The sequence below is a fragment of the Pyrus communis genome, chromosome 8 (assembly GCF_041283825.1).
Source record: "Pyrus communis isolate YQ-2024b chromosome 8, ASM4128382v1, whole genome shotgun sequence".
Lineage (NCBI taxonomy): Eukaryota > Viridiplantae > Streptophyta > Magnoliopsida > Rosales > Rosaceae > Pyrus > Pyrus communis.
This window is the reverse complement of record NC_142572.1, coordinates 19,640,115-19,660,764: the sequence shown is the minus strand read 5'-3', so window position 1 is coordinate 19,660,764 and position 20,650 is coordinate 19,640,115. Positions and strand designations below refer to the sequence as shown.

The following is a 20,650-nucleotide window of genomic DNA, read 5'->3' as shown; positions in this document are numbered from 1 at the left end:
AACTACGTGGGTGCGTAGGCAATTTAGTATGAAATCTTAGAAGCAAACTCAAACTCCAAAACCAAGTCGAACTCTAGGTTTATTCCGAGCCAAATTCACTGAAAACACTTCAACCTAAATTTTCTAAAAACTACGAGCAGCTTGATTCCACCAATTGGTAATACAAGGAATAGTCAAACCTTCTTATAAGCCCATGCAAGATCCATCATCTCGTCAATGTGGGACTTATTCTCAACATTGGATACGTAGACAATCATGACTTTTTTTTATTTTAGTGCAGCCGCAAAATCAAATTAACCCACCCTCTCTTTTCAATTAGAATCAAAAGGTTTCTCCTTGAAGCGAAGGAGTGTAGTTAAGAGACATTTGATTTGAATGAGTCAAACTCAAAATTAATAGATCTCTATTAATATAGTGGTGAAATTATGTTGAGCACGTTTTTAATATTTTTTTAACTCACAGGCGTTTTTAATTTTCTTTACAAACATAAGTATATGCGTTTTTAAAAGCACTTCCAAACAACTTATTCACATCATCTAATCAAAAAATAGTTTTATGCATCCATTATAGAGCACCACGTCACACTACAACCAATTGTTTGATTTTAATATTATTTGCTCGAAGTTGGGATATATCATTGTCGGTGGCTTGCAACCACACTGATTGCAGAGTAAGCAGAAAATTATTATAAAAAGAACCAAATGTTTAAAATAATTAAGCAAGGAAAAAAAGAACGAATAGTGCAAGATTGGAGCACCATTCAAACAGCCTATTACCAGAAGATTCAAGAATTCCTCAGACAGGGTAAGTTTGTAACTGGCCTCTTTCTCTCTCTCTACAGAGAAGGAAAAGTAATGACTGCATGCTTAAAATGACCAAACTAACCTTGCCACGATGATTGGTTCTGATCATTCTGCGGGCAATTGTTGTTATAAGTAGCTGGAGAAGAAGAAGTACTCACATGGTGATGATCCAGCCCTGCCATATTAATACTGAAAAAATCTCCATGGCCGCCATGTGATGCTGCTGATGAAAATGGCGCTCTAAGTCCCAGGAAATCTCTTGTCAAACCCTCGTTGTTGTTGTCAGTACTTCTTGGTTTATTATAATTCTGTGGAGGATTATTATTATTAATCTCGACGAAATTACCGTCGACCATAATTCCATTGAAAGCCTGCTGCTGCTGAGGGTGATCTCCGAACGATGACGATGAGACTTGATGACGATCATGATGAAAACCCTGAGAGCCACTCATCATCATCATATCATGCAGGAGTGAAGATTTGTTCTCATTGTTTCCAAACCCATCATCCAATAGAATTGCTTGGTCACGCGAAGTTTCGTTGGACATGTGAGCTTGGTGGGATTGGTGGGTGGGTGGTTTGAGAAAATATGGGGAAGGGGAGGGTTTGCTGATGGTGGCTCCCATTTCTGATGCCTTCTGAAGCAAGGCGGTGGCTGACATGTGAGGGGGAGCGGGGGTTTGTTGAACTTGGAAGTTATCGGGGAGTAGGGTAGTAGAAGAGCTGCTAGGGTTAGGGTTTTGGCCAAAAGAATAATATTGCTGGAATGAAGAGGTGGAGAATAATGGCGAGGCAGAGAGGTTCATAGTAGGGAGGCTGGCGGCTTCGCCACCTTCCGGCAAGCAAGAAAGCCACGGTGGAAGGTGCTGCGGGTGCTGGTGCTGCTGGTGCTGATGCTGATCTTGTTCTCTCTTGACAGCTGATAGAGCTTGGAGGCCATGGCTATGGATTTGGGGGAGTGAGGAGAGAAGAGGGTTGATTGAGGCTGGCATTGCTGATCTGGCAGCTGCAGTGCTTGTATTGTTCTCTTGTGCTAAAGCATCGCAAAAGGCTCTGTGTGTGATAAAACTGTCCCTCCTGTGTGCAGAGTTACCCCATCATCAAAAAACAAATCACAAGAAAACAAAAAGAGCAAGCAAAAAACAACCATCGAAAAGTAACTTAAACAGTGTTGTCCTCTCTCTCTCACGTATGGACTTTTTCGTATTTTCGTTCTTTTTGTTTTTTAGGACAAAAGAGAATAGCAGATGTGTGTATGTGTGTAACACATTAAAGGTTCATACACTAATCACTTTATATATGTTACCCATCACAACTCAAAAGCTAATTAGCTTGATTCTCTCCCTCTCATTTCACAAAGGTTGTATTATCAAGGTTATCCCTTGATACCCGCTATTAATTTGCAGTATTTGATACTCTTGAAAACTAGTTAATCACTCTCGTATAGATATTAGTTCTACAGAAATTAATCATAAGTTGTTGCTTCTTAAAAACTAATTTAGTGATAATCTTTCTCTGTTAGTGCTATTTTAATAATTAGTTACCTATAATGCTCTTACCTAGAGAAAAGGGTTCCACAATCACATCGATACTCCCTTGTGCCACAGACTTTGGAGTGCGCTTTCCAATCTGACTGAACCGCATAACGCTTTGAGCATTTCTCACACTTCCACTTCTTCTCACCGTGCTTTCTAGAGAAGTGCTTCTTGATCCCTGTCAAGTCCCCAAGAGCCCTCGACGGGTCATGGTGGACGCATGTCGGTTCCGGGCACAGATACACTTTCTTCCTCACCTCCTTCCCCGTCCTTTGCTTTAGCTTCCATGGCAGATTGTGCCCTCTTCTGTGAAGCTGAAGGTTTTGCTCTCTTTGAAACCCTTTGTTGCAGATCTCACACACGAATCTATTCGTTGCCATCAGTGATTTTGGAGACAAGGCTATTACTTCAGCATCCGGGTCTGCTCAAAATTTCAATTTTTAATATATAAAACCAAAACTAAAAAAAAAACAGTTAAATTAACATGCATGAGATGTATATAAATAAAAGGATGTGATTTTGCCGGACCCTTTAATCCTCATGTACACTCATGTTTATATATGACTTTGGAATTGAATAAAAGCCTTAAATAAATCAACGGAGAATAAACAGAATATGCAGAAGGAGAAAGTAGATGTGCAGAAGTCATTTCTCTGTATCAAAGTTGGTTAATTACTAATTAATTTTGATTTGGTGAGACCTGGGTTGCCTGGGAGATTTCTCTTCTTCTTTGGCGGTGGCGGTGCTTGTTGCTGCTGAATTTGTGTTGAGGATGAGGAATGCTGAGGGTAGACTGTGCCAGCAGATGATGACTCATTTCTGATGCTTGAGTTAGAAGCACTTAAATCACCAGAAGCACAAGTCAAATTTGACATATTCTCATCCACCATCAAACCTTTATTGATGATTAAAACACCCTTTACTATAAATTACAGGACTTGCTATACTTTTGTATTTATAGGATAGGATGACACCAATTATTTGTAGACAGTTTCACGAAAGATTAATTGAGCAACAGATCTAAACTTTCATATCTGTACGTGACAGGATTTAGATCTGACTGCAAACCCTAATTCAGAAAATAATTATATGTAAAAAAGAATATGAACAGATGAATTCAGCTTCACACAAATCCCATCAATTCCTTTCTCCTCTAGCTATTCTTCCTCATGATTTATCTTCTCTCTACCATCAAACCCTTCAAGAAAATTCAACCAGTAATGAAAAGAGAGAATTAACAAGAAAAAAAAGGAGCTATATATAATTAAGTCTAAAGAAAAATAAGAATCATGAACTTTTCAAGTAGCTAGCTAGCATAGAGTAGCACCAACCTTTCTCTTGATTAAATTTATGTCTGCAAGAGCCACTTGCTGGTGAGTGGAGTTGCAGACAAACACCAAGAAAAATTCAAGGAAAAACCTTCATATAATTTAAACCAGGTAATTTTGTGTCATAAACAGAAAGACTAATTATAAGACATGTGTATGTCTTGCATGAGAGAGAGAGAAAGAGAAAAATAGAGAGAGAGAGAGAAAGCGAGATATGGATGAGAACGGATTCCCTTTGGAGCTCTACACCCATCCACCACCACAGCCCAACCAACAGGCTTGTTCTGACGTGCACTTTCTGTCTTTTCCTTTGTTCTCTTCCCAGTCCCTCAAATTACTTGTTAAATAATTTTATTCATCTTTTCATATTCAATATTTCAACATACAAAATTGACATGCTTGATAACAATTTTTTTAATATATTATATATGTGGTCATTATATGTAAGGTTCATCTGTGTATTAGAAAATGTGTCCAGCTGCCAACTAGCTAGCTAATTTGTCAGTCTTGTGTGTCTAAATAGCATCACCGTTACAAATTTAATTCTATTGTATAAGCTTTTTAAGTTTCCTTTTTATTCAAATCACCCCCACCTTTCCCTTGTCATAAAAAGTAGAAATAAAGCAACCAGGTGAAAATACAGCAAGATTTCACACAGCACACTAGATATATATAGATCGAGAGAGAGAGAGAGAGGATAGAATATGATAAGAAGTTGATTATTCCCTTTTAACATCATGAGTAAAAGAGAAAGGAAAAATAATGCAAAAACCTTTTTAACTTTGATCTGTGCATCCGCAGCCCCGTCATTTAAATATATAAGCATGATTGGTATATTCATTAATCCAGCAGAGACATTCTTTTATGGGAAAACAGTCCTCATTCTCATACTATTATTATTTTTGTAATCAAACTCCAATATTAAAACATTATTCATAGCTTATAGCTAGCTTGTTTTATTCTGACATTTTCTTGGCCTGCAAAATGAATAGGGCAACAGATTAAGATATATGTTGGGCGGTCCCAAGTGCTTGTAAAACACAACCCACCATCGTTTAATAGTTTATTTTGTGTGTGTGTGAGAAGCTATCTCAGTAATATACATGCAGTTAGCTAGTCAGACGACTCCTACGTTAGTATTAGGTTCTACAGTCTACAATATTACGGGTGATAGGAAAAGGATTACTGAGCACAACATGGACTGATTTCAGTCAAGGATTACGGAGCGCATAAATATGGATTGATGTTGGTCATTAATAATTTAGAGTCCTTTGTTCTCGTCCACGGTGGACGTGGGAGTTTTATTTTGATGTTGACACGTGTCACATTATGATTGGTCTTATGGTTGGAGAGAAACTCATGTGTTTCGGCAGAGGTGTCTTAGCATGAACCCTTCAAAAGTATAAATTTGGCAGATGCTCGGTAGTTTTGGAATTGGTGAAATATAGTACAAACATTAGTATTATATTATGTTCTACAATCTACAATATCATTGCGCACAGATGTTGATTGATTCCAATTGTTCATACTTTGTTAGTTTCACAAACATGAATAACACATATGTTATTACTATGCTCTATAATTTACAGTATTAGAAGTTCTAGGATCATTGCGTACAACTTATTATGATCATTCTTGCTTCATTTCATCTCATGAGGGAACATCCAAATTTGGATTTGTAGACCAAACTAAGATGCTATTTTTGTTTGCTTTCATTTAGGGGTGGGCACGGTGCGGTTCGGTCGGTTCCACCCCTAAACTAGAATCGGAACCGAAATATATTAACGGTTCGGTTCGGTTCGGTCTACACCGATTCCGATTCGGTTCTTGCCAGTTTACAGTTCCTAATAATAAATTATTTGAACACCAAATCATCATGCATTCAAATACATCTTCTAAAACTGATTACATAAAGTTGCATACAACACATCTTTTTTAATGCAAATGTCTTTGGTAGTGGCACCAAGTCAACAAAAAGAGACAACTAAAATACATATGCATTGGTCAATTAGTCAACAAACAAAAAAATGATGAAGCAAATTGCAGGTTTTCAAACTTCAGAGAGCAAGCAGGAAGCAGCAGCTCCTGTACACAATCAACAACTCCTGTACACAATCAATTAATCAAACAACATATAATCGAATCACACAACTTATTTCAGAGAGCAAGCAAAATCAAACAACTTATTTCAGAGAGGAAGCATGGGCTTCCCCAGTTTGAAGAAGCATCAAGAAAAATAAAAACCATCTCATGCTCATCTCATTCTTGCCGAAACTTCAATATAAAAGGTGTACATTCTTACAAGCTCCAAATAAATCCAGAAATTAGAGTCATAACCCACATTTCCTACACATCTTATGCATTTGCAGTGTTCATTTCTAGTCATACCCACATATGTTATACTTACTCAATCCCAAATTTTAAAGCATTTAAACACATTTTGACTGCCATTATGCTCCAAATTTCAACTTGCTGCCACATATTTAAACAGAATATGCTGACAAATTTCAACTTGCTGCCACACACAAATTTAAACAGAATCTTATGCATTTTGACTGCCATCTATAGGTTTAAAGTATGCATTTTGACTGCCACTGATTGAAAGAGTAAATTATAAATTCCACTAATTATCAATAGTAACAAAAGGGAACATATAAAAGTGAAATATTAAGGAGAAAAGGTGATAAGGAAGGTGCTAAAAAAATTAAAGTTACATACGTACCATCACTAGTAAAAGGTGATAAGTTAGGATTGAATAGTTTATGAATCCACAATGCTAGATGTGCCACCATTCCTTTTTTCTAGAACATATAAAAATTAAGAACTCATTAGCAAATAAGAAAGTAAGCATGCAATAAAAGAAGAGAAAAAACAAAAACAAAGTAATGAAAAATAAATATTTATACATGTTTCAAGTGCTTCATAAAACTCTATATCTTTCAAGATTGTCTCATCGTCTAAAATTGAGATGTTATCTGACATCAACCAATTTTGAGTACAAATTAACCTCTCTACCATTAGAGAAGTCAATGAAGTACGATATGAGTTCACAATCCTTCCTCCCATGCTAAAGGCAGATTCTGAAGCTACCGTTGAGACCGGAATTGCAAGAACTTCCTTTGCAATTAGTGCCAACACTGGGTATTTAACACCATTCAATTTCCACCAATTTAAAATATCAAAATCTTGACCTACTTCCACTTTTTCATTGCGATCTAACAAGTACCTATCAAACTCATGGTCCGAGAGCACGGCATTACTTGCTTTAACTTCTTTTATCCAACTTTCATCCATTTCAGCTCGTTTTTTCCCCCTTCCATGTTGAGTTGGATTAGCCCCACCAATAGTAGTTATAGTACTAGTAGTATGAGAACAACTACTAGCACTAGAACCACTTGGTTGGTTGGAAGAAGGAACATATTCATCATATAGTTTGAAGATTAGGTTTTTTATCTCATCCTTTTTAGCCATGGCTTCATCAATACTACACCCACGACGCTTCAAAATATGTGGCACATAGCCCAGTTTATATCTTGGATCAAGCACAAGTCCGACAAATAGAAAAGGATTCACTTTAACAAGATCACCCCAATACTTATCAAATTTTACCTTCATGCTTCATGCCATTTCATGTAATATCAAGCTTGTGTAGGTTTGAGTCAATAACACATCTTCTTCGATGAACAAATCAACTATCTCTTCATCAATTGCAAGCAAATCAGAAAAAGTATTATGACAAGCCGGATGCAAAGTAACGCTCATCTTCAATGTCATTTGATAGAACACTTTCAAAAAATTGACAAAAATAGCAGCATTACTCCAATCTTCCATATTTGGTGGCCCATACCTCTTTTTACCATTGGAAGGTTCACCCACCCGTTCTTCTTCTTCCGGCAAATCTTCACCAAACCATGACAAGTATGCAATCTCATCATCTCTCATTCTCACAAAAGCTTTTTCAAATTTCAAAGCATTCGTTAACATCAAATAGGTGGAATTCCACCTAGTTGGCACATCTAAAAAAACAAGACCCTTGCATTCAATTTTTTCCTTCTTAACACAACTCCTAAAAGCTTCCACCCTTTGTGGAGAAGACGTTACATACACCAACGCATTCCTAATAACTAAGATGGATTTATCTAACGTCCTCAAACCATCTTGAACTATCAAGTTAACAATATGAGAACAACACCTAACATGCATGTGCTTTCCCTTAAGTATCATTCGTGAATTTTGCCAATGACACATCTTTGTCTTCAAATACTCTACTGCCACCTTGTTTGAAGAAGCGTTATCGACCGTGATGGTTAGAACATTCTCCAAACCCCATTCTAGCAAACAAACCTCAAAAAGTTTTCCAATGGAGTTCCCTTTATGATTAGCTATGACACAAAAGTTTAGTATTCTTTTGTGCAACTTCCAATTACTATCTATGAAATGTGCCGTTATCACCATGTAGTTTACCTTTTGAAGACTTGTCCAGGTGTCGGTTGTGAGGCTAACTCTATGTAAGGCTAACTCTGTTTTCAATTTTGCTTTCATTTCATCAAACATGAGGACAAAGTGTCTCGCAAGTGTCCTACGAGATGGTGGATAAAAATGAGGGCAAACAACACTACAGAAAAACCTAAACCCTCTCCCTTCAACATGTGTAAACGGCAACTCATCTAAGACAACCATTTGTACCAATGCCTTTATGCAATCCTCTTTCGTATTCCCCCTAGCCATAAGAGTACCAACACCATCATCAAAAGACAAAGTCTTTTGCCTTTTATCTAGATTTTTTCCTGGGTAACTCTTACATCTTCCTCCCTCAATATGTTTTCTAACGGTTGAAGTACCATTTCCAGAAGGGTTAGCTGCAAAGGTAGTAGAACAGTACTTACATCTAGCTCTCCTTCTAATTATTGTTTCTTTGGTCCCATCCGGCTTCACAATGTTTTCTATGTCATCGTATTCCACAAAATGCTCCCACACTGTTGACCTACGCCTACTGTAGCCAAGAGGAGGTAATGGAGGAATACCACTCGGTTGAGTTGGTGATTGTGCTTGAGTTGGTGATTGTGGTGGAGTTGGTGGTTGGGATTGGGTTTCACTTAGTGGTGATGGTGTTGGACCCGGTAATGACGAAGGCGATGATGAAGAAACAGATGCAACAGAAGAACAAAAACCATGTGATGTTGATTGGTTCGTCATCCCTAAAATAGACCAAAATAAAAATGCTACTGTTAAACTTAAGCATCAACAAAAACATACATGTATGTATAAGCAAAAAATACATGTCTAAGCAGTTTGAATGTTCATGCAATGCAATCAGACTCTATTACTGCTAAACCTTCAAATCTATTACCTTGTCTTTAATAATTAATTGCAAACTTTTGTTTGTCTGAAAGGTTCTGTGATTTCCACATCAAAATAAACAATTGAAAGAAATTCTTAATAAATAATTATTAAAACTTAAAGGTTGAGTAGCCAATATAACATATCAGTCAGTCACCTACGGTACTTACTTAAATAAGGGATACATCTGAAGCATACCACAACCTACTTCAGGACAATAAAAACCAATCTTTTGCCGAGATAAGTTTGAATAGAAACTATACAGATTATGCATATATGTTTCAAAGTGTATAGTTTGCAACTCACAAAGCACTAAAATAGGATGGGACCAAGTGACAAGTACCTTACAGCCACTTACGTTTAAATCAACTATGTGTTTGCAGTTCTTCACTAGGTGCACTATACCTATATCTGTTACCCTGAAATTCAATGCATGTTCACAAATTCAGTGAATAAAGTTCTTCACAAAACCTCCTATTTAGCAGTAAAGACGTCAAGAAGCAATTCAAAAGAAAATACGAGCCCATGCCATTGATAAGTTGCACATACAAAGTCAATTATCTGTCAGCAAGCTCAAGTAGAAGTATGTCTAACATTATCCTTAAGTTTTTCTTCTACACTTGGTTAGTTGGTTCATGTTCGTCAAATGCATCAAATTCCTTTCTGGCTTGTCAAGATATTACTAATTTTCAACATAGAAGACATCAACTAAGTGAACAATAACTAACATGTTTGAGACAAAGGGGAAGATACAAGGAGAGAAGCATTAACGAGGAGCTATTACCACTCTACAGAAGCATCATATTCCAATTCATTTGACAAAAAAAAGATTACACATTACAAGCAGAGAGCATCAACAGTTCACAACCAGAATACCAGAAATGTAGAATCTTGGCCTAAATAGTCACATAGAAAGCTAGCAAAAGAAACTACCATTACTATAGACAAAGAATCCACAGGACCACATCTCAAATAGCAGTAACACGAATGGCATCACAACACTCTCTTCCAAATGCAAATGTAACATCGTCAACAAACATTAGCTCATAGGATACGACAGGTTACACATTCGCATGTGGGCATGTAATGTAAGAGAAAAAAAATCTCTATATTGGGCTGCAAATCGCAAACTCGATTAACCATAAACCAACATATGCACATATGACCCAAAAACACACATGATCTTTGCAATTTCACCAAGTATTTTAAGCATGTACAGTTAGATATAGATAGAGAAAATACCAAGGAAGGAGGACGGAGGACGAAGTGTCGTGAGCTGTCGCGGAGGAGGGATGATGAGGGCCGTCGCAGTTAAGGATGAGAGGTCGTGAGTGGGGGTCGTCGGGGTCGACTGTGTCTGTGTGAAATCTGAAATGGGGGAATCAGGATTCAGGAATGGGGTGTGTGTGCGGTGTGATTCGTGAAGGTGAAGCCGTGTGTGTGAGTGAAAATGAACCCTAATTGGGATAGGATCCTCTGCTTTGCAATTTAGTGAAACCAATTTTTCAATCTATTATACCATGACATGTGTATGTATATATAATTTATTTATTTATTATTAATAAAACGGTTCGGTTTGGTTCGGCCTGTTCTTGGTCATTCGAAACCAGATTTGGAACCGGTTTGAACGGTTCGGTTCGGTTTTTCACTCAAAGTTGACTTTTTTGTCAACACGGTTTTTTTCGGTTTTTTTTCTTACGGTTCGATGCGGTTTGGCGGTTTTTATGCCCACTCCTACTTTCATTTGTCATATGCAACTTCACTGTTCACTTTTTGGTAGCCCAATAAAATGGGTACTAGTGCAAGATTCACTAGATATAATCTTCTTCCTCCTGCCGGTTGCAGTTCAGACAAAAAACGTGCCTCGGATTTTACTGTTTTTCCGATGGAAAATGGGGGAAAATTGGGATTTAAACCATAATCATATGGGTTGGGTTGGGTTGGATCTCAGCCACAACTTGGTGCAAAAGACAATTCCGACTGCTCTTGTTTTGTCTTGATGAACCTTTCATTTTTACATCCATGTAAAAAGTCAAAGAATGTAATGAATTTAAATGGGCTTTTTTTTTGTCATGGTTTAGTTTATGCTTGGGCTAATATTGTCTTTGTATTGGATTTAGGCTTGTACTGTTGAATTGTGTGATTGCAAATTTGAGTATCAGTTATTGGTCGGAGTGTTACTACTTCACATTTAAAAAAAAAAAAAAAAAAAAAAAACCTCAGTGTTATTAATTCAAGTGTAATAGCTTATAAAACAAATATTTGAAAACAAGTCACCCGGCTAGGGTGGATAAAAAAAAATACAAGGTTTTTGAACTTTATCTCATTTAGTTTATGAACTTTCATATTAATTTCTTTCGTTCTCTAACTTAACACTGCATTGCATAATGGTCATTCCATCAAGTTTAAGGGTATAGTGGTTTTTTCATTAAAAAAAATCTAATTTATTATAAAAAGAGAAGAGCTTGGTTTCTTAAGGTAAAGGAGGAATTCCTTCTCAAAATACTTTGTAGCAGAATTTTGTGTTGATCATAACTGTTTATGTTATAAATTATATGTAAACATCATCTCTGCAGAAAATAAATTAAACTTAAGATCACTTAGTCAATCTTTAAGGAGCACTGGTCATAAGCACGAATTTTTGTAAATAAGTCACGAGGTATTTTATGGAGGAGTTCCTTCGCGTTCCTTTAGGAGCCAAGTCTTTATCTTAAAAAAAAAAAAAATCTTATTTTTTGATGAATTTCTACTTTGTCTTCAATTTAACGGAAAAGTTGATAGCTAACGAAAAAGTTTACTAATGTAACGAATGACATAATTCGAGGATATGAGAAACTATTAGTATAATCCAAGAACGAAAACTAAACTCGTAGTATAGATCAGAGACTTTCACTATAATTTAACCTATTTTATAAACTTACAATATAATACTAATAAATAAATAAATAAATACATAGGTTATAACATAAGTGCATTCACAATATGTCATTCATTGTTATTCCACGCTAAAAAATATTCGTATTTGAAAAATTAATCTGCCTACTTGCATTTTCTTCCACGCAAATGACATTCGTTCAAATCATTCACCACCTCTTACACCTTTTGACTATTCTTGTTCTTAATTGGAAATACATATCAAAGTTCGTTTTTTGTTTCAACAGGAGAGAGTTTCAAATTACAATAACTTTGAAAAGACGATTATTTCGAATCCGAACGTACTGCTAAAACTTAATACTCTATTCATTAAGATATTAAACCAAATACCCTATCAAACTTTAAAATCACATAAATTTGTACTCCTCTTCTATTCAAAACAGAATTTATAATAATATATCTGTCTCATGTAAGTCTCTCTCTTGAATTCAAATTTAGTCTGTCCCATTTAGTAATAGTTTTTCTTACGTTCAAAAATTTGCAGCTCTGACTGAGCTTTGGACATTGGGACTTTCTCGAGCATACGCGGCAAGACAAAACTCACACTTATCCATCCATCCTGAGGTGCATTTATCCTCCCTCCAAAAGCCCTCTTCGATTCTTCGGAAGGTGAAGCGCGTATTCCGTTTTCTCCTGCATCTAAACGAAGCAGGAACAAAGAAGCAATATTTAATTAATTATCTGATTAATCAGTTTAATCAACAATAAAGCTGTGATCTTTGGGGGAAATTGGGATGTGGGTTTAATTTAATTTCGTTAATTAATATGTATTAAATGGGTAATCGGCCCACTCAATCTCCCACCATTTCCAGCTTCTTCCATTTTCCGCAGAGATAGAGAGAGAGAAGAGGGGTTTCCCCGTAGAGAATGAGCAAAGATGACGACGACCCAGAGGCGAAAGCGTCGAAATCACAGCCGCCGGATTGGCTGACAAACTTCCACCGCGATCTGATGGCTGGGGCGGTGATGGGCGGCGTGGTGCACACGATTGTGGCCCCAATTGAGAGGGCCAAGCTTTTGTTGCAGACCCAGGAGAGCAACCTGGCCATTCTCGGCAGTGGACGGACGAAGTTCAAGGGCATGGTCGATTGCATCGCCCGGACGGTCAGGGAAGAAGGCATCCTGTCTCTTTGGAGAGGCAATGGCAGCAGCGTCCTTCGCTACTACCCTTCCGTCGCTCTCAATTTTTCCCTCAAGGTAAATGTTCTTTGAGTTCTTGGATTCTTCTGCTTTTTTGTTTTCAAGATTTGGATGATTGTATGTTCTGGGTTTTAGTCCTGTTCAATTGTTCTCTTAAAAGGTTGGATTTTTCTCTGAATTGGTGGGGAATTGTTTGTTGCAAAAAATGGGTTTGATTTACCTTTGGATTGATTAGATTCTAACACAGGTGTAATACGAAAAACCGAAAAGAAAAGTAAAGATGAAATAGTGTTCTTATTTGAGCTTTTTTAAGTTCTGTATGCAAGATTATGTTTGCTTGACTTGCTCCATTCAATAGTATGTTAAGATGGACTCGAGAAAATTCGTTGATATGTCATGATGGCCGGCAATGCAGCCTGTTTTGATGTGGTATGAACTTGAATAGGCCTTCTTTGCAGTTATAGGAAACAAGCTCTTATTTAGGAAGCTCATTAGTTGAGTGATTGAGCTTGTTAGGAAGCGCAGGATTCAAATGTACGTTTTTTTCTCAAAGAATTCAACTTCTTGCAGTGCGTCCTTTGCGTACTCGGTTGCTAGCTGTTAGGTAGAACTTTTTAGTGGAGAGAGAAAAGGGGAGAACTTGATTCATTGACTGTTACAAATTTGTAGCCAATCTGCATTCCACCATTACTAAGGGACGTTTTGTATGGTCCAATGATCACCCGTGGTTTTCAATTGTTTTTACGTGATAATATCTGGAGAAGTGGAGATATGTGGTACAGAATAAGCATAGTGTAGACGAGGGATTTGGTTCACTAAGCATGGATGCTCCAAGGGAAGATGGTTTTGTTGTATTGCAAGAGGAAAGTTTCCCTTCTAGAAATGTTAAAAGTTTATCATGTCATTGACTAAACAGTAAGTTCTTGTAAGTGTCTGGAAAGCGTTGTGAACACTAACCAAGACTTACAGTAGAAAGCCTAAAAATGTGGGATTCTCTTTCATGCAGTAAAGAATTCAAGCAAACTTTCCTAAGGGAGTGATCTCAACTTCCGTCACCGTAAGTGCTGTGATCTTGGGTGGGAGGGTACCTTTTCTTGTTTAGCCTGAAAAGGGAAATTAGAAAAGAAAAAATATGTTTGAAATGTAACCATAGGGGATCATGAAGTTTAGAAGTTCAACAACACTAAACCCATCTGTCTAGATTTCTTGCGTCCCCAGTGGCATAGAGCAGAAATAAACTGATTAGGAGAGTTACATAGATAAGCATTAGCCCTAATCAGATGGTATGTAAGTAGCATCAGTTGATACAGAAGATGTGGTTATCTTTGGATTAGTCAGTCAGTACCTACGTGTTCAAACTAATTCAAATTTTCATTTAAATGAGTTTGTTTAATTCTAAATTGATGAATAAAGCTCCTAATACCATTTTGATTTTAACACAGCGCAGTTGAGGTCTGCCGATTTAGTTGTTTTTTGCTATGGCGGTTGATGGAATAGTTCTTAATGGTAGATGAAGATTGATGGAATAGTTATTAATGGTAGATGAAGATTTCATAATCATATCATTTCTTGCATTATCCTTATAAATTAATTTCTTTAACAGGATCTTTATAGGAACCTGTTAAGAAGTGGACACTCTCAAGATGGTCATTTTTTGGCTGGTCCGTCTGCCAATTTCATTGCTGGAGCTGCTGCTGGCTGTACAACATTGATAATAATATACCCACTTGATATTGCACATACCCGCCTGGCTGCTGACATTGGAAGAACCGAAGTCCGTCAATTTCGAGGCATATACCATTTCTTGTCTACCATTCGCCAAAAGGACGGGATTAAAGGAGTTTACAGAGGGCTTCCAGCTTCTTTACAGGGAATGGTCATTCACCGGGGGCTATACTTTGGAGGTTTTGATACAATGAAGGAAATTTTATCAGAAGATTCTAAACGTGATTTGCCATTGTGGCAGCGTTGGGTAGTGGCTCAGGCAGTCACAACCTCTGCTGGGTTGTTGTCGTATCCACTTGATACAGTTCGGAGGCGGATGATGATGCAGTCTGGATTGGAACAGCGGATGTACGATAACACATTGGACTGCTGGAGGAAGATATATAGGAGAGAAGGAGTGGTTTCATTTTATCGCGGTGCAGTTTCAAACGTGTTTAGGAGTGCCGGCGCTGCTGCCATCTTGGTTTTGTACGACGAAGTCAAGAAGTTCATGAATTGGGGTGGATTATAGCACGAAATCATTCCCCGTCGCTTTATCTTAACAAAAGATTAGAGATTTAGGACTAGAACGACAGAAAAATGGGAATTACAGCAGGAAATATTTTGTAAAGTGCAGATGGGTTCGACATTGTAATTTAGTAACACGCAGCGATGACATTCATCTTTGCCACCTAAAGCTTTTTGAGGCTCCGGCAATTTATTCACTGATTTTTTTTGTAACAGGCAGTGAATGTTGGCAAAAACTAAATTGAATGGTTTGATAGTATCAACTTTTCTATGTGCTGCCTTCTTACATTTTTATTGCTAATCACATAAAGACAATTGAGCTAAGTACAGAAGATTGGCGTAAAACTAAGCGCATTGGCGGTTTAAGATTCATACAGTTAACTTCACTCAATGGGATAAGGTTTGGTTGTTTTTGTACATAAAAACAATCATCATATGCTCTACTTGCTGTAGTGCCCTGATGTTGGCGTCACCACTCACTAAACAATCCAGGGGAGGCTTCACCTGTGACTACAGTGTGAAGCCGCAGTGGGCCTCTTAAAACAGATTTTCTGTTTCTTTTGATATTATTTTATAAAAATTGTTATTCGCACTCCAAAAATCACATTTTGCACTTCAAACTTTCTATAATTATAAAGAAAATTACACTTATGAGGAATGTAGAATGAGATTTTTGGAGTGCTAATAACAGTTCCCTATTTTATTGCACCTTTAACTTCTATTAGAATTAATTAATATATTTCATATTTTTAAAACCAAGAAATATAAAGGCACTAGACCTCGTTGATGGGCAGAATAAATTTTTCTTTGTGACTGGAACACAAAATGTATACCACATACTTTTATATAAGTATTGGAAAATTGTATTTTAAAAGTTATTAACTTTTTAACACACATATCCCACCATTTGTATAGTAATATATGGCAAACTTAGCCTGATTTTTTAGGTCAATTTCTTTTTATTTTGTTAATTGTAAAGCTAAATCTGACTTATAACTCTTGGCTGGAGATGCTTAAAGTTTGTAACAAATTATCGTCAATTATATTAATAAAAGACGTAATGAAATTTTTTTTAGTTTAATAAAGAAACAGAAGAAATGGAGCCCAAGCAAGAATGACATCAAAGAGAAATGAATTATAAAACTAAGGTGTTGCACTAAAATGACTTTTGCCACTTTAAACTGGGCAAAGTGTAACCTAAAACCCTACTATTAAGGGAAAGAGTTCTTCTGCAAATCTCTTTCTTCACAGTCCACGGATCAAGTGATCCGGATCCTTAAAATTTGATCTGATGGTTAAAAACAGAGAAGTTAGTAAAAACTTTTAAAAATTATAATAATTTTTTATTGTTAGATCAAATTTAAAAAACCCGGATCACTTGATTCGTCGCATTTGGAGGAAGAGATCTGGAGATGATCTCTTTCCACCATTAAGGAACTATCATGTATGGGTTGCCCAATACTCTATTAATGCTTATTAAATATTAATTTAACTATAATTAGCTTTCACATTAAATGATAATTTTAAAAAAAAACAAGGTTAAGTGAAAAAATGTGTCAGATGATTAGGTTTATGATAAATATACACAAAAGTTTACGATGATGATGAAAATGCTCCCGTGTTAAAAATCAACAACTTAAAAAATAAAATTTCGTTCCTTTTATATAATGACACGTAATATATTACTCGTGTTCCAAGCATATTAAAAATTTATCGTAAGATTCTAGGTGGGGGTCCATCATGCCCATGGAGTCAATCAAACGCACTGCATGTCTGCCACGTAATATCAAAAGATTAAAAGAAGGATTAAAGGCGGACACGCACTCTTGGACTGTGGGCAATTGTGGGTTGTGTGGGTAGCTAATGGTTTTGCTCTCATCACAGTCACTAACCAGCTTGTCTTTTCCAAAGACAAAGGAAAATTTGGGTCCCACATGGGTTGATGTGACTTGGAGTTGGGTTTTTAACCCTTAATTATCACCATTCAACATATCATAATTCTTTCCTTAATTGGCAACCATAAACTCATCATCAAATTGGATTCAATTATGCTGCATAAGTATTTTGGTGTTGAGTGGTTGTTGCGTAAGTGTCCACATGTCATAACATTAGAAGTTGATACATTTTTGGCACAAAAGTTTTCAGTGCAGAAGATTTGAAGATTTGAAGCCAACATTGTTGATCACACGCACTTTTTGGTAACATTTTCTCGTGTTGACGTGTTTTTTAATGATTAAAAGCAAGTGTTGGTACATCATCAAAATGTTAATAATAGCTAATGGAGTAGTACATAAATTGATCATGTGCTGTCTTCGTTTTAACATGACAAATGTATGGTTGATTTGAAATATTATCACAGTAATATTTTTGTAGTGTAAAAGTCTTTCTCTTTACCTCGTAAGGAGAGATAAAATCTCATTTTGTCCAAATCGTATGCATTTTTGCGATCTTTTTCGTTTTGCTTTAGATAATTCTAATTGAAAAGAAAATACTCTGAGAAAACGCATTATAATTTTATCTCATTGTGTGCTAATTCAGCAAAACACAAACTAACAATTTTGCTAACAATGCGTATTTTTATTGTATCAAATTACAGATGTAGCTGCTAGATCGAGGAGTTTGCTCATCTTAATCTCTTATAATGCTGCCAAGAAATTGGGTTGGTACCATAATGTTAAAAATGGTGATTGAAGTAAATAGGTACTTGTCACGATGTGCAATGATGATGAAATGGGTTGTCGAGTGGTTGAAGAAGCAGCCACGCCATACGACACCACCAAATTGAACCCTGTCTCATGCATGGTGACAAATTCTCATTTGTCCTTGCCTTCGATTTCAGGTGAATCTACCTGTTCTTTTTTTTTTTTTTTTTTTGATACAAGCGATATACTAAGAGTAAAATAATTAAACTATAATATCAATTAAAGGTTAAATATTCTTAACCAATTCATTGACATGCATTTTGATGTTATTTTTTTCCGGTTAAAGAGCTATTTCTTTTACGTATTTTGTCAAAATTAACATTAACTTCCGTAAGTATATGTGAGTTTAGTCTTTAGCTAGAACAATGTTCTACCTTATGTAACCATCATTTTACTTGAGTTCGAATCTCTTTGTCATAATTTAGGTGAATTTTCCGTAACCATCCTATTACTTGGAAAAAAACACACAAGCTTTTGTAAAATTATAATTTTAAAATACTAATTGTTGGGACAAAAAAAAATTTCAGTGTGCTGAAAATATGATTCGGTACACTAAGTGTCATAATAAAATTAGTTAATTTTTTTTTTTTTAATTTTTAACTAATTATATTATTACACTTAACGTATTATGCCGTGTGTCCATCAGGAAAAATCTGTCATTAGAGCATATATATCGTCACACTCAACAAGTAGTATAAATTTTTTTGGCTAACTAAGATCTTGACATTGATGCCCCAAAACAACTACTACTTCTACGACCAGTCGTCTAGAACAAACTTTTTCACTTGGGAACAAAAGAATATACTAAATTTAACGGCCTTGATTGCTCAATAATTGCAAGTGAGGACCCACAAATAATATAATACACTCATCGTTTAACCATTTATACCCAAAAATTAACAACAATTAATCAAACTTTTTTTTTATCTAAAGTAAAAAAACGACAAATTTACAATCTTTAATAATAAAAACGACAGAAATATACAATCACGTTCCATTGCCAGAAACCCAGACTTCAGAGAGCTAGAGAGATAAAGAGAGCTACATACCTAGCAGGAAGTCCACACATCGGACGGTCCCGATGCTCCAATAATTGCTAATTTATCATCAAAGACCACACACCGAGGGACCCGTACACTGAGGGGAGAGAGAGAGTGACAGACAGACAGAGAGAGGCTGTTTTGAGAATCTAGATCGAAGTCGTTGGACGTGGATCAGAAGCGATCGATGTACTTGATTCAGCAAACACCTCCCCGTGTACGACACTGAAAGCGCAACTGCATGGACTTCCTTCCGACGACGGATGGTTATGTCACGGTATTTAAAATTAAATACCGCTACAACGTCATCTCGTTGTCCATTTTACTACAAATCTTGGAAACAATATCCCTATTGTTCCTAGTTGAGGGAAAATATTGATGATAATAATAATAATAATAATATAGAGATTGATAGAGATGGAGATTTTAAATTTTTTTTATGTACTGGGAAGAGTCATACGCAGAGGGCACCGACTTGGACGAGTTTAGGGACGAGGTGGCCGCTGAGGTGGAGGGCGACGAGGGACTCGAGGCCGCCGACACAAGTGCCGCCGATGAAAACGGCTGGCGGAGTATTACAAGACTGTTGTTGTTGGTCGTCGTAGGGGAGAGCAGCGATCTCGTGATTGTCCAATTCGATTACGGTGGGGTGGACGCCAACGGTGGCGAGGAGCTTCTTCATGACGTGACACATGTAGCAGGAGCTTTTGCTGAATATGATGACGGGGTGCTCGGAGATGAGGCGGCGGATGCGGGTCTCGGCGGACTCGGCGACGTCGATGGAGAGAGTTGAGGAAGACTTGTTTGTGGGAGCGGGTGGGGACGGCGAGGTCGGGGCGGGTGAGAGGCCGAGGTGGACGGCGTCGTTGGAGCAACGCCGTAGGCCTTGCATCGCCGGGAAAGCCAGAGGAGTTGCGTGGTGGTGAATTGAGGGAGAAACGGAGAGAGGTGGTGGGGAAATGACGTCGACGGGGGGCAAAGAGAAAATAAGTGGTGGGTGTGAGAGAGAATGGGGTTGGGGGAGGTGTGTATAAATATAAAAAGGAGAGAAGGGGGAGGAGGTGTGCTTGCTTATGTCACAATGTACTGTGTTTACATTAGTTTTTTTTGGGGTCGGAGGTTGTGAACATTTTCACTCCCACGCGCTCATATATGCTACTAATTTGTTAATGAATATTATATTCACACATCTTAAATTATTTCTCTTATATTTTTTTAATTTTTTAAATATTTTTCTATAAAATGTTAGTGGTGTATAAAAAATATTTAAAAAAAAAATAAAATGGTATGAAAGAAGTAATTTGAGGTGTATAAATATAATCTGTCATTTGTTAAGTCTTAATTTTTCCCTTCATAGTTTAAGAATTGGTTTTCTAGAGAAGAAACTTTAGGTTATAATATCAAAATCGAACAAAAATCTTATCATCATAACCTAATTTATTACTTGACATTTGCTCATAGTATGTGCATGCTCATAATCCAGAGAATAAATGTAACGTTTTATTGTTGAAAGTAATAAGTATCAACTGAAATCGTAATTTATAAATTCCGTCATTTAATGAATTAAGTCATTGAAGAATGTTTGTCAGGTTCATT

At 36.7% G+C, this 20,650-nt stretch overlaps 2 protein-coding genes and 1 pseudogene across 4 annotated transcripts; 1 reads left to right on the top strand and 2 right to left on the bottom strand.

Moving 5' to 3' along the window:
- Positions 1-663: 663 nt before the first annotated feature.
- On the bottom strand, positions 664-3,984 carry LOC137718403 (protein indeterminate-domain 7). Of its 2 annotated transcripts, none has more exons than XM_068457943.2 (4): positions 3,670-3,984; positions 3,015-3,536; positions 2,363-2,759; positions 664-1,880 (listed from the first exon to the last, which is right to left on the bottom strand). In XM_068457943.2, exons 2-4 carry the CDS (start codon positions 3,226-3,228, stop codon positions 881-883), a joined length of 1,611 nt encoding a protein of 536 aa, XP_068314044.2. In that variant the 5' UTR covers positions 3,229-3,536; positions 3,670-3,984; the 3' UTR covers positions 664-880. The 2 variants fall into 2 exon arrangements, with proteins under 2 accessions (XP_068314044.2, XP_068314045.2); XM_068457944.2 differs by having other exon boundaries at positions 3,039-3,536; positions 3,670-3,982.
- An 8,436-nt stretch (positions 3,985-12,420) lies between these two features.
- On the top strand, positions 12,421-15,583 carry LOC137718294 (ADP/ATP translocase At5g56450). The gene is made up of 2 exons (XM_068457812.2): positions 12,421-13,137; positions 14,684-15,583. Exons 1-2 carry the CDS (start codon positions 12,808-12,810, stop codon positions 15,314-15,316), a joined length of 963 nt encoding a protein of 320 aa, XP_068313913.2. The 5' UTR covers positions 12,421-12,807; the 3' UTR covers positions 15,317-15,583.
- A 3,233-nt stretch (positions 15,584-18,816) lies between these two features.
- On the bottom strand, positions 18,817-20,076 carry LOC137718659 (glutaredoxin-C6 pseudogene; annotated as a pseudogene). The gene has a single exon (XR_015965076.1). The product of XR_015965076.1 is annotated as a glutaredoxin-C6 pseudogene (transcript).
- Between the last annotated feature and the right edge of the window lie 574 nt (positions 20,077-20,650).

What these genes read in the sequence shown, in the direction of transcription:
- LOC137718403 (XM_068457943.2), bottom strand. Translation starts at nt 3,228, where the DNA reads ATGGTGGATGAGAATATGTCAAATTTGACTTGTGCTTCTGGTGATTTA. An exon ending in CACCAAATCAAAATTAATTA is followed by an intron (nt 2,760 to 3,014) that starts GTAATTAACCAA and finishes AATTTTGAGCAG; the next exon opens with ACCCGGATGCTGAAGTAATA. An exon ending in TGTGGAACCCTTTTCTCTAG is followed by an intron (nt 1,881 to 2,362) that starts GTAAGAGCATTA and finishes CTCTGCACACAG; the next exon opens with GAGGGACAGTTTTATCACAC.
- LOC137718294 (XM_068457812.2), top strand. Translation starts at nt 12,808, where the DNA reads ATGAGCAAAGATGACGACGACCCAGAGGCGAAAGCGTCGAAATCACAG. An exon ending in CTCTCAATTTTTCCCTCAAG is followed by an intron (nt 13,138 to 14,683) that starts GTAAATGTTCTT and finishes TTTCTTTAACAG; the next exon opens with GATCTTTATAGGAACCTGTT.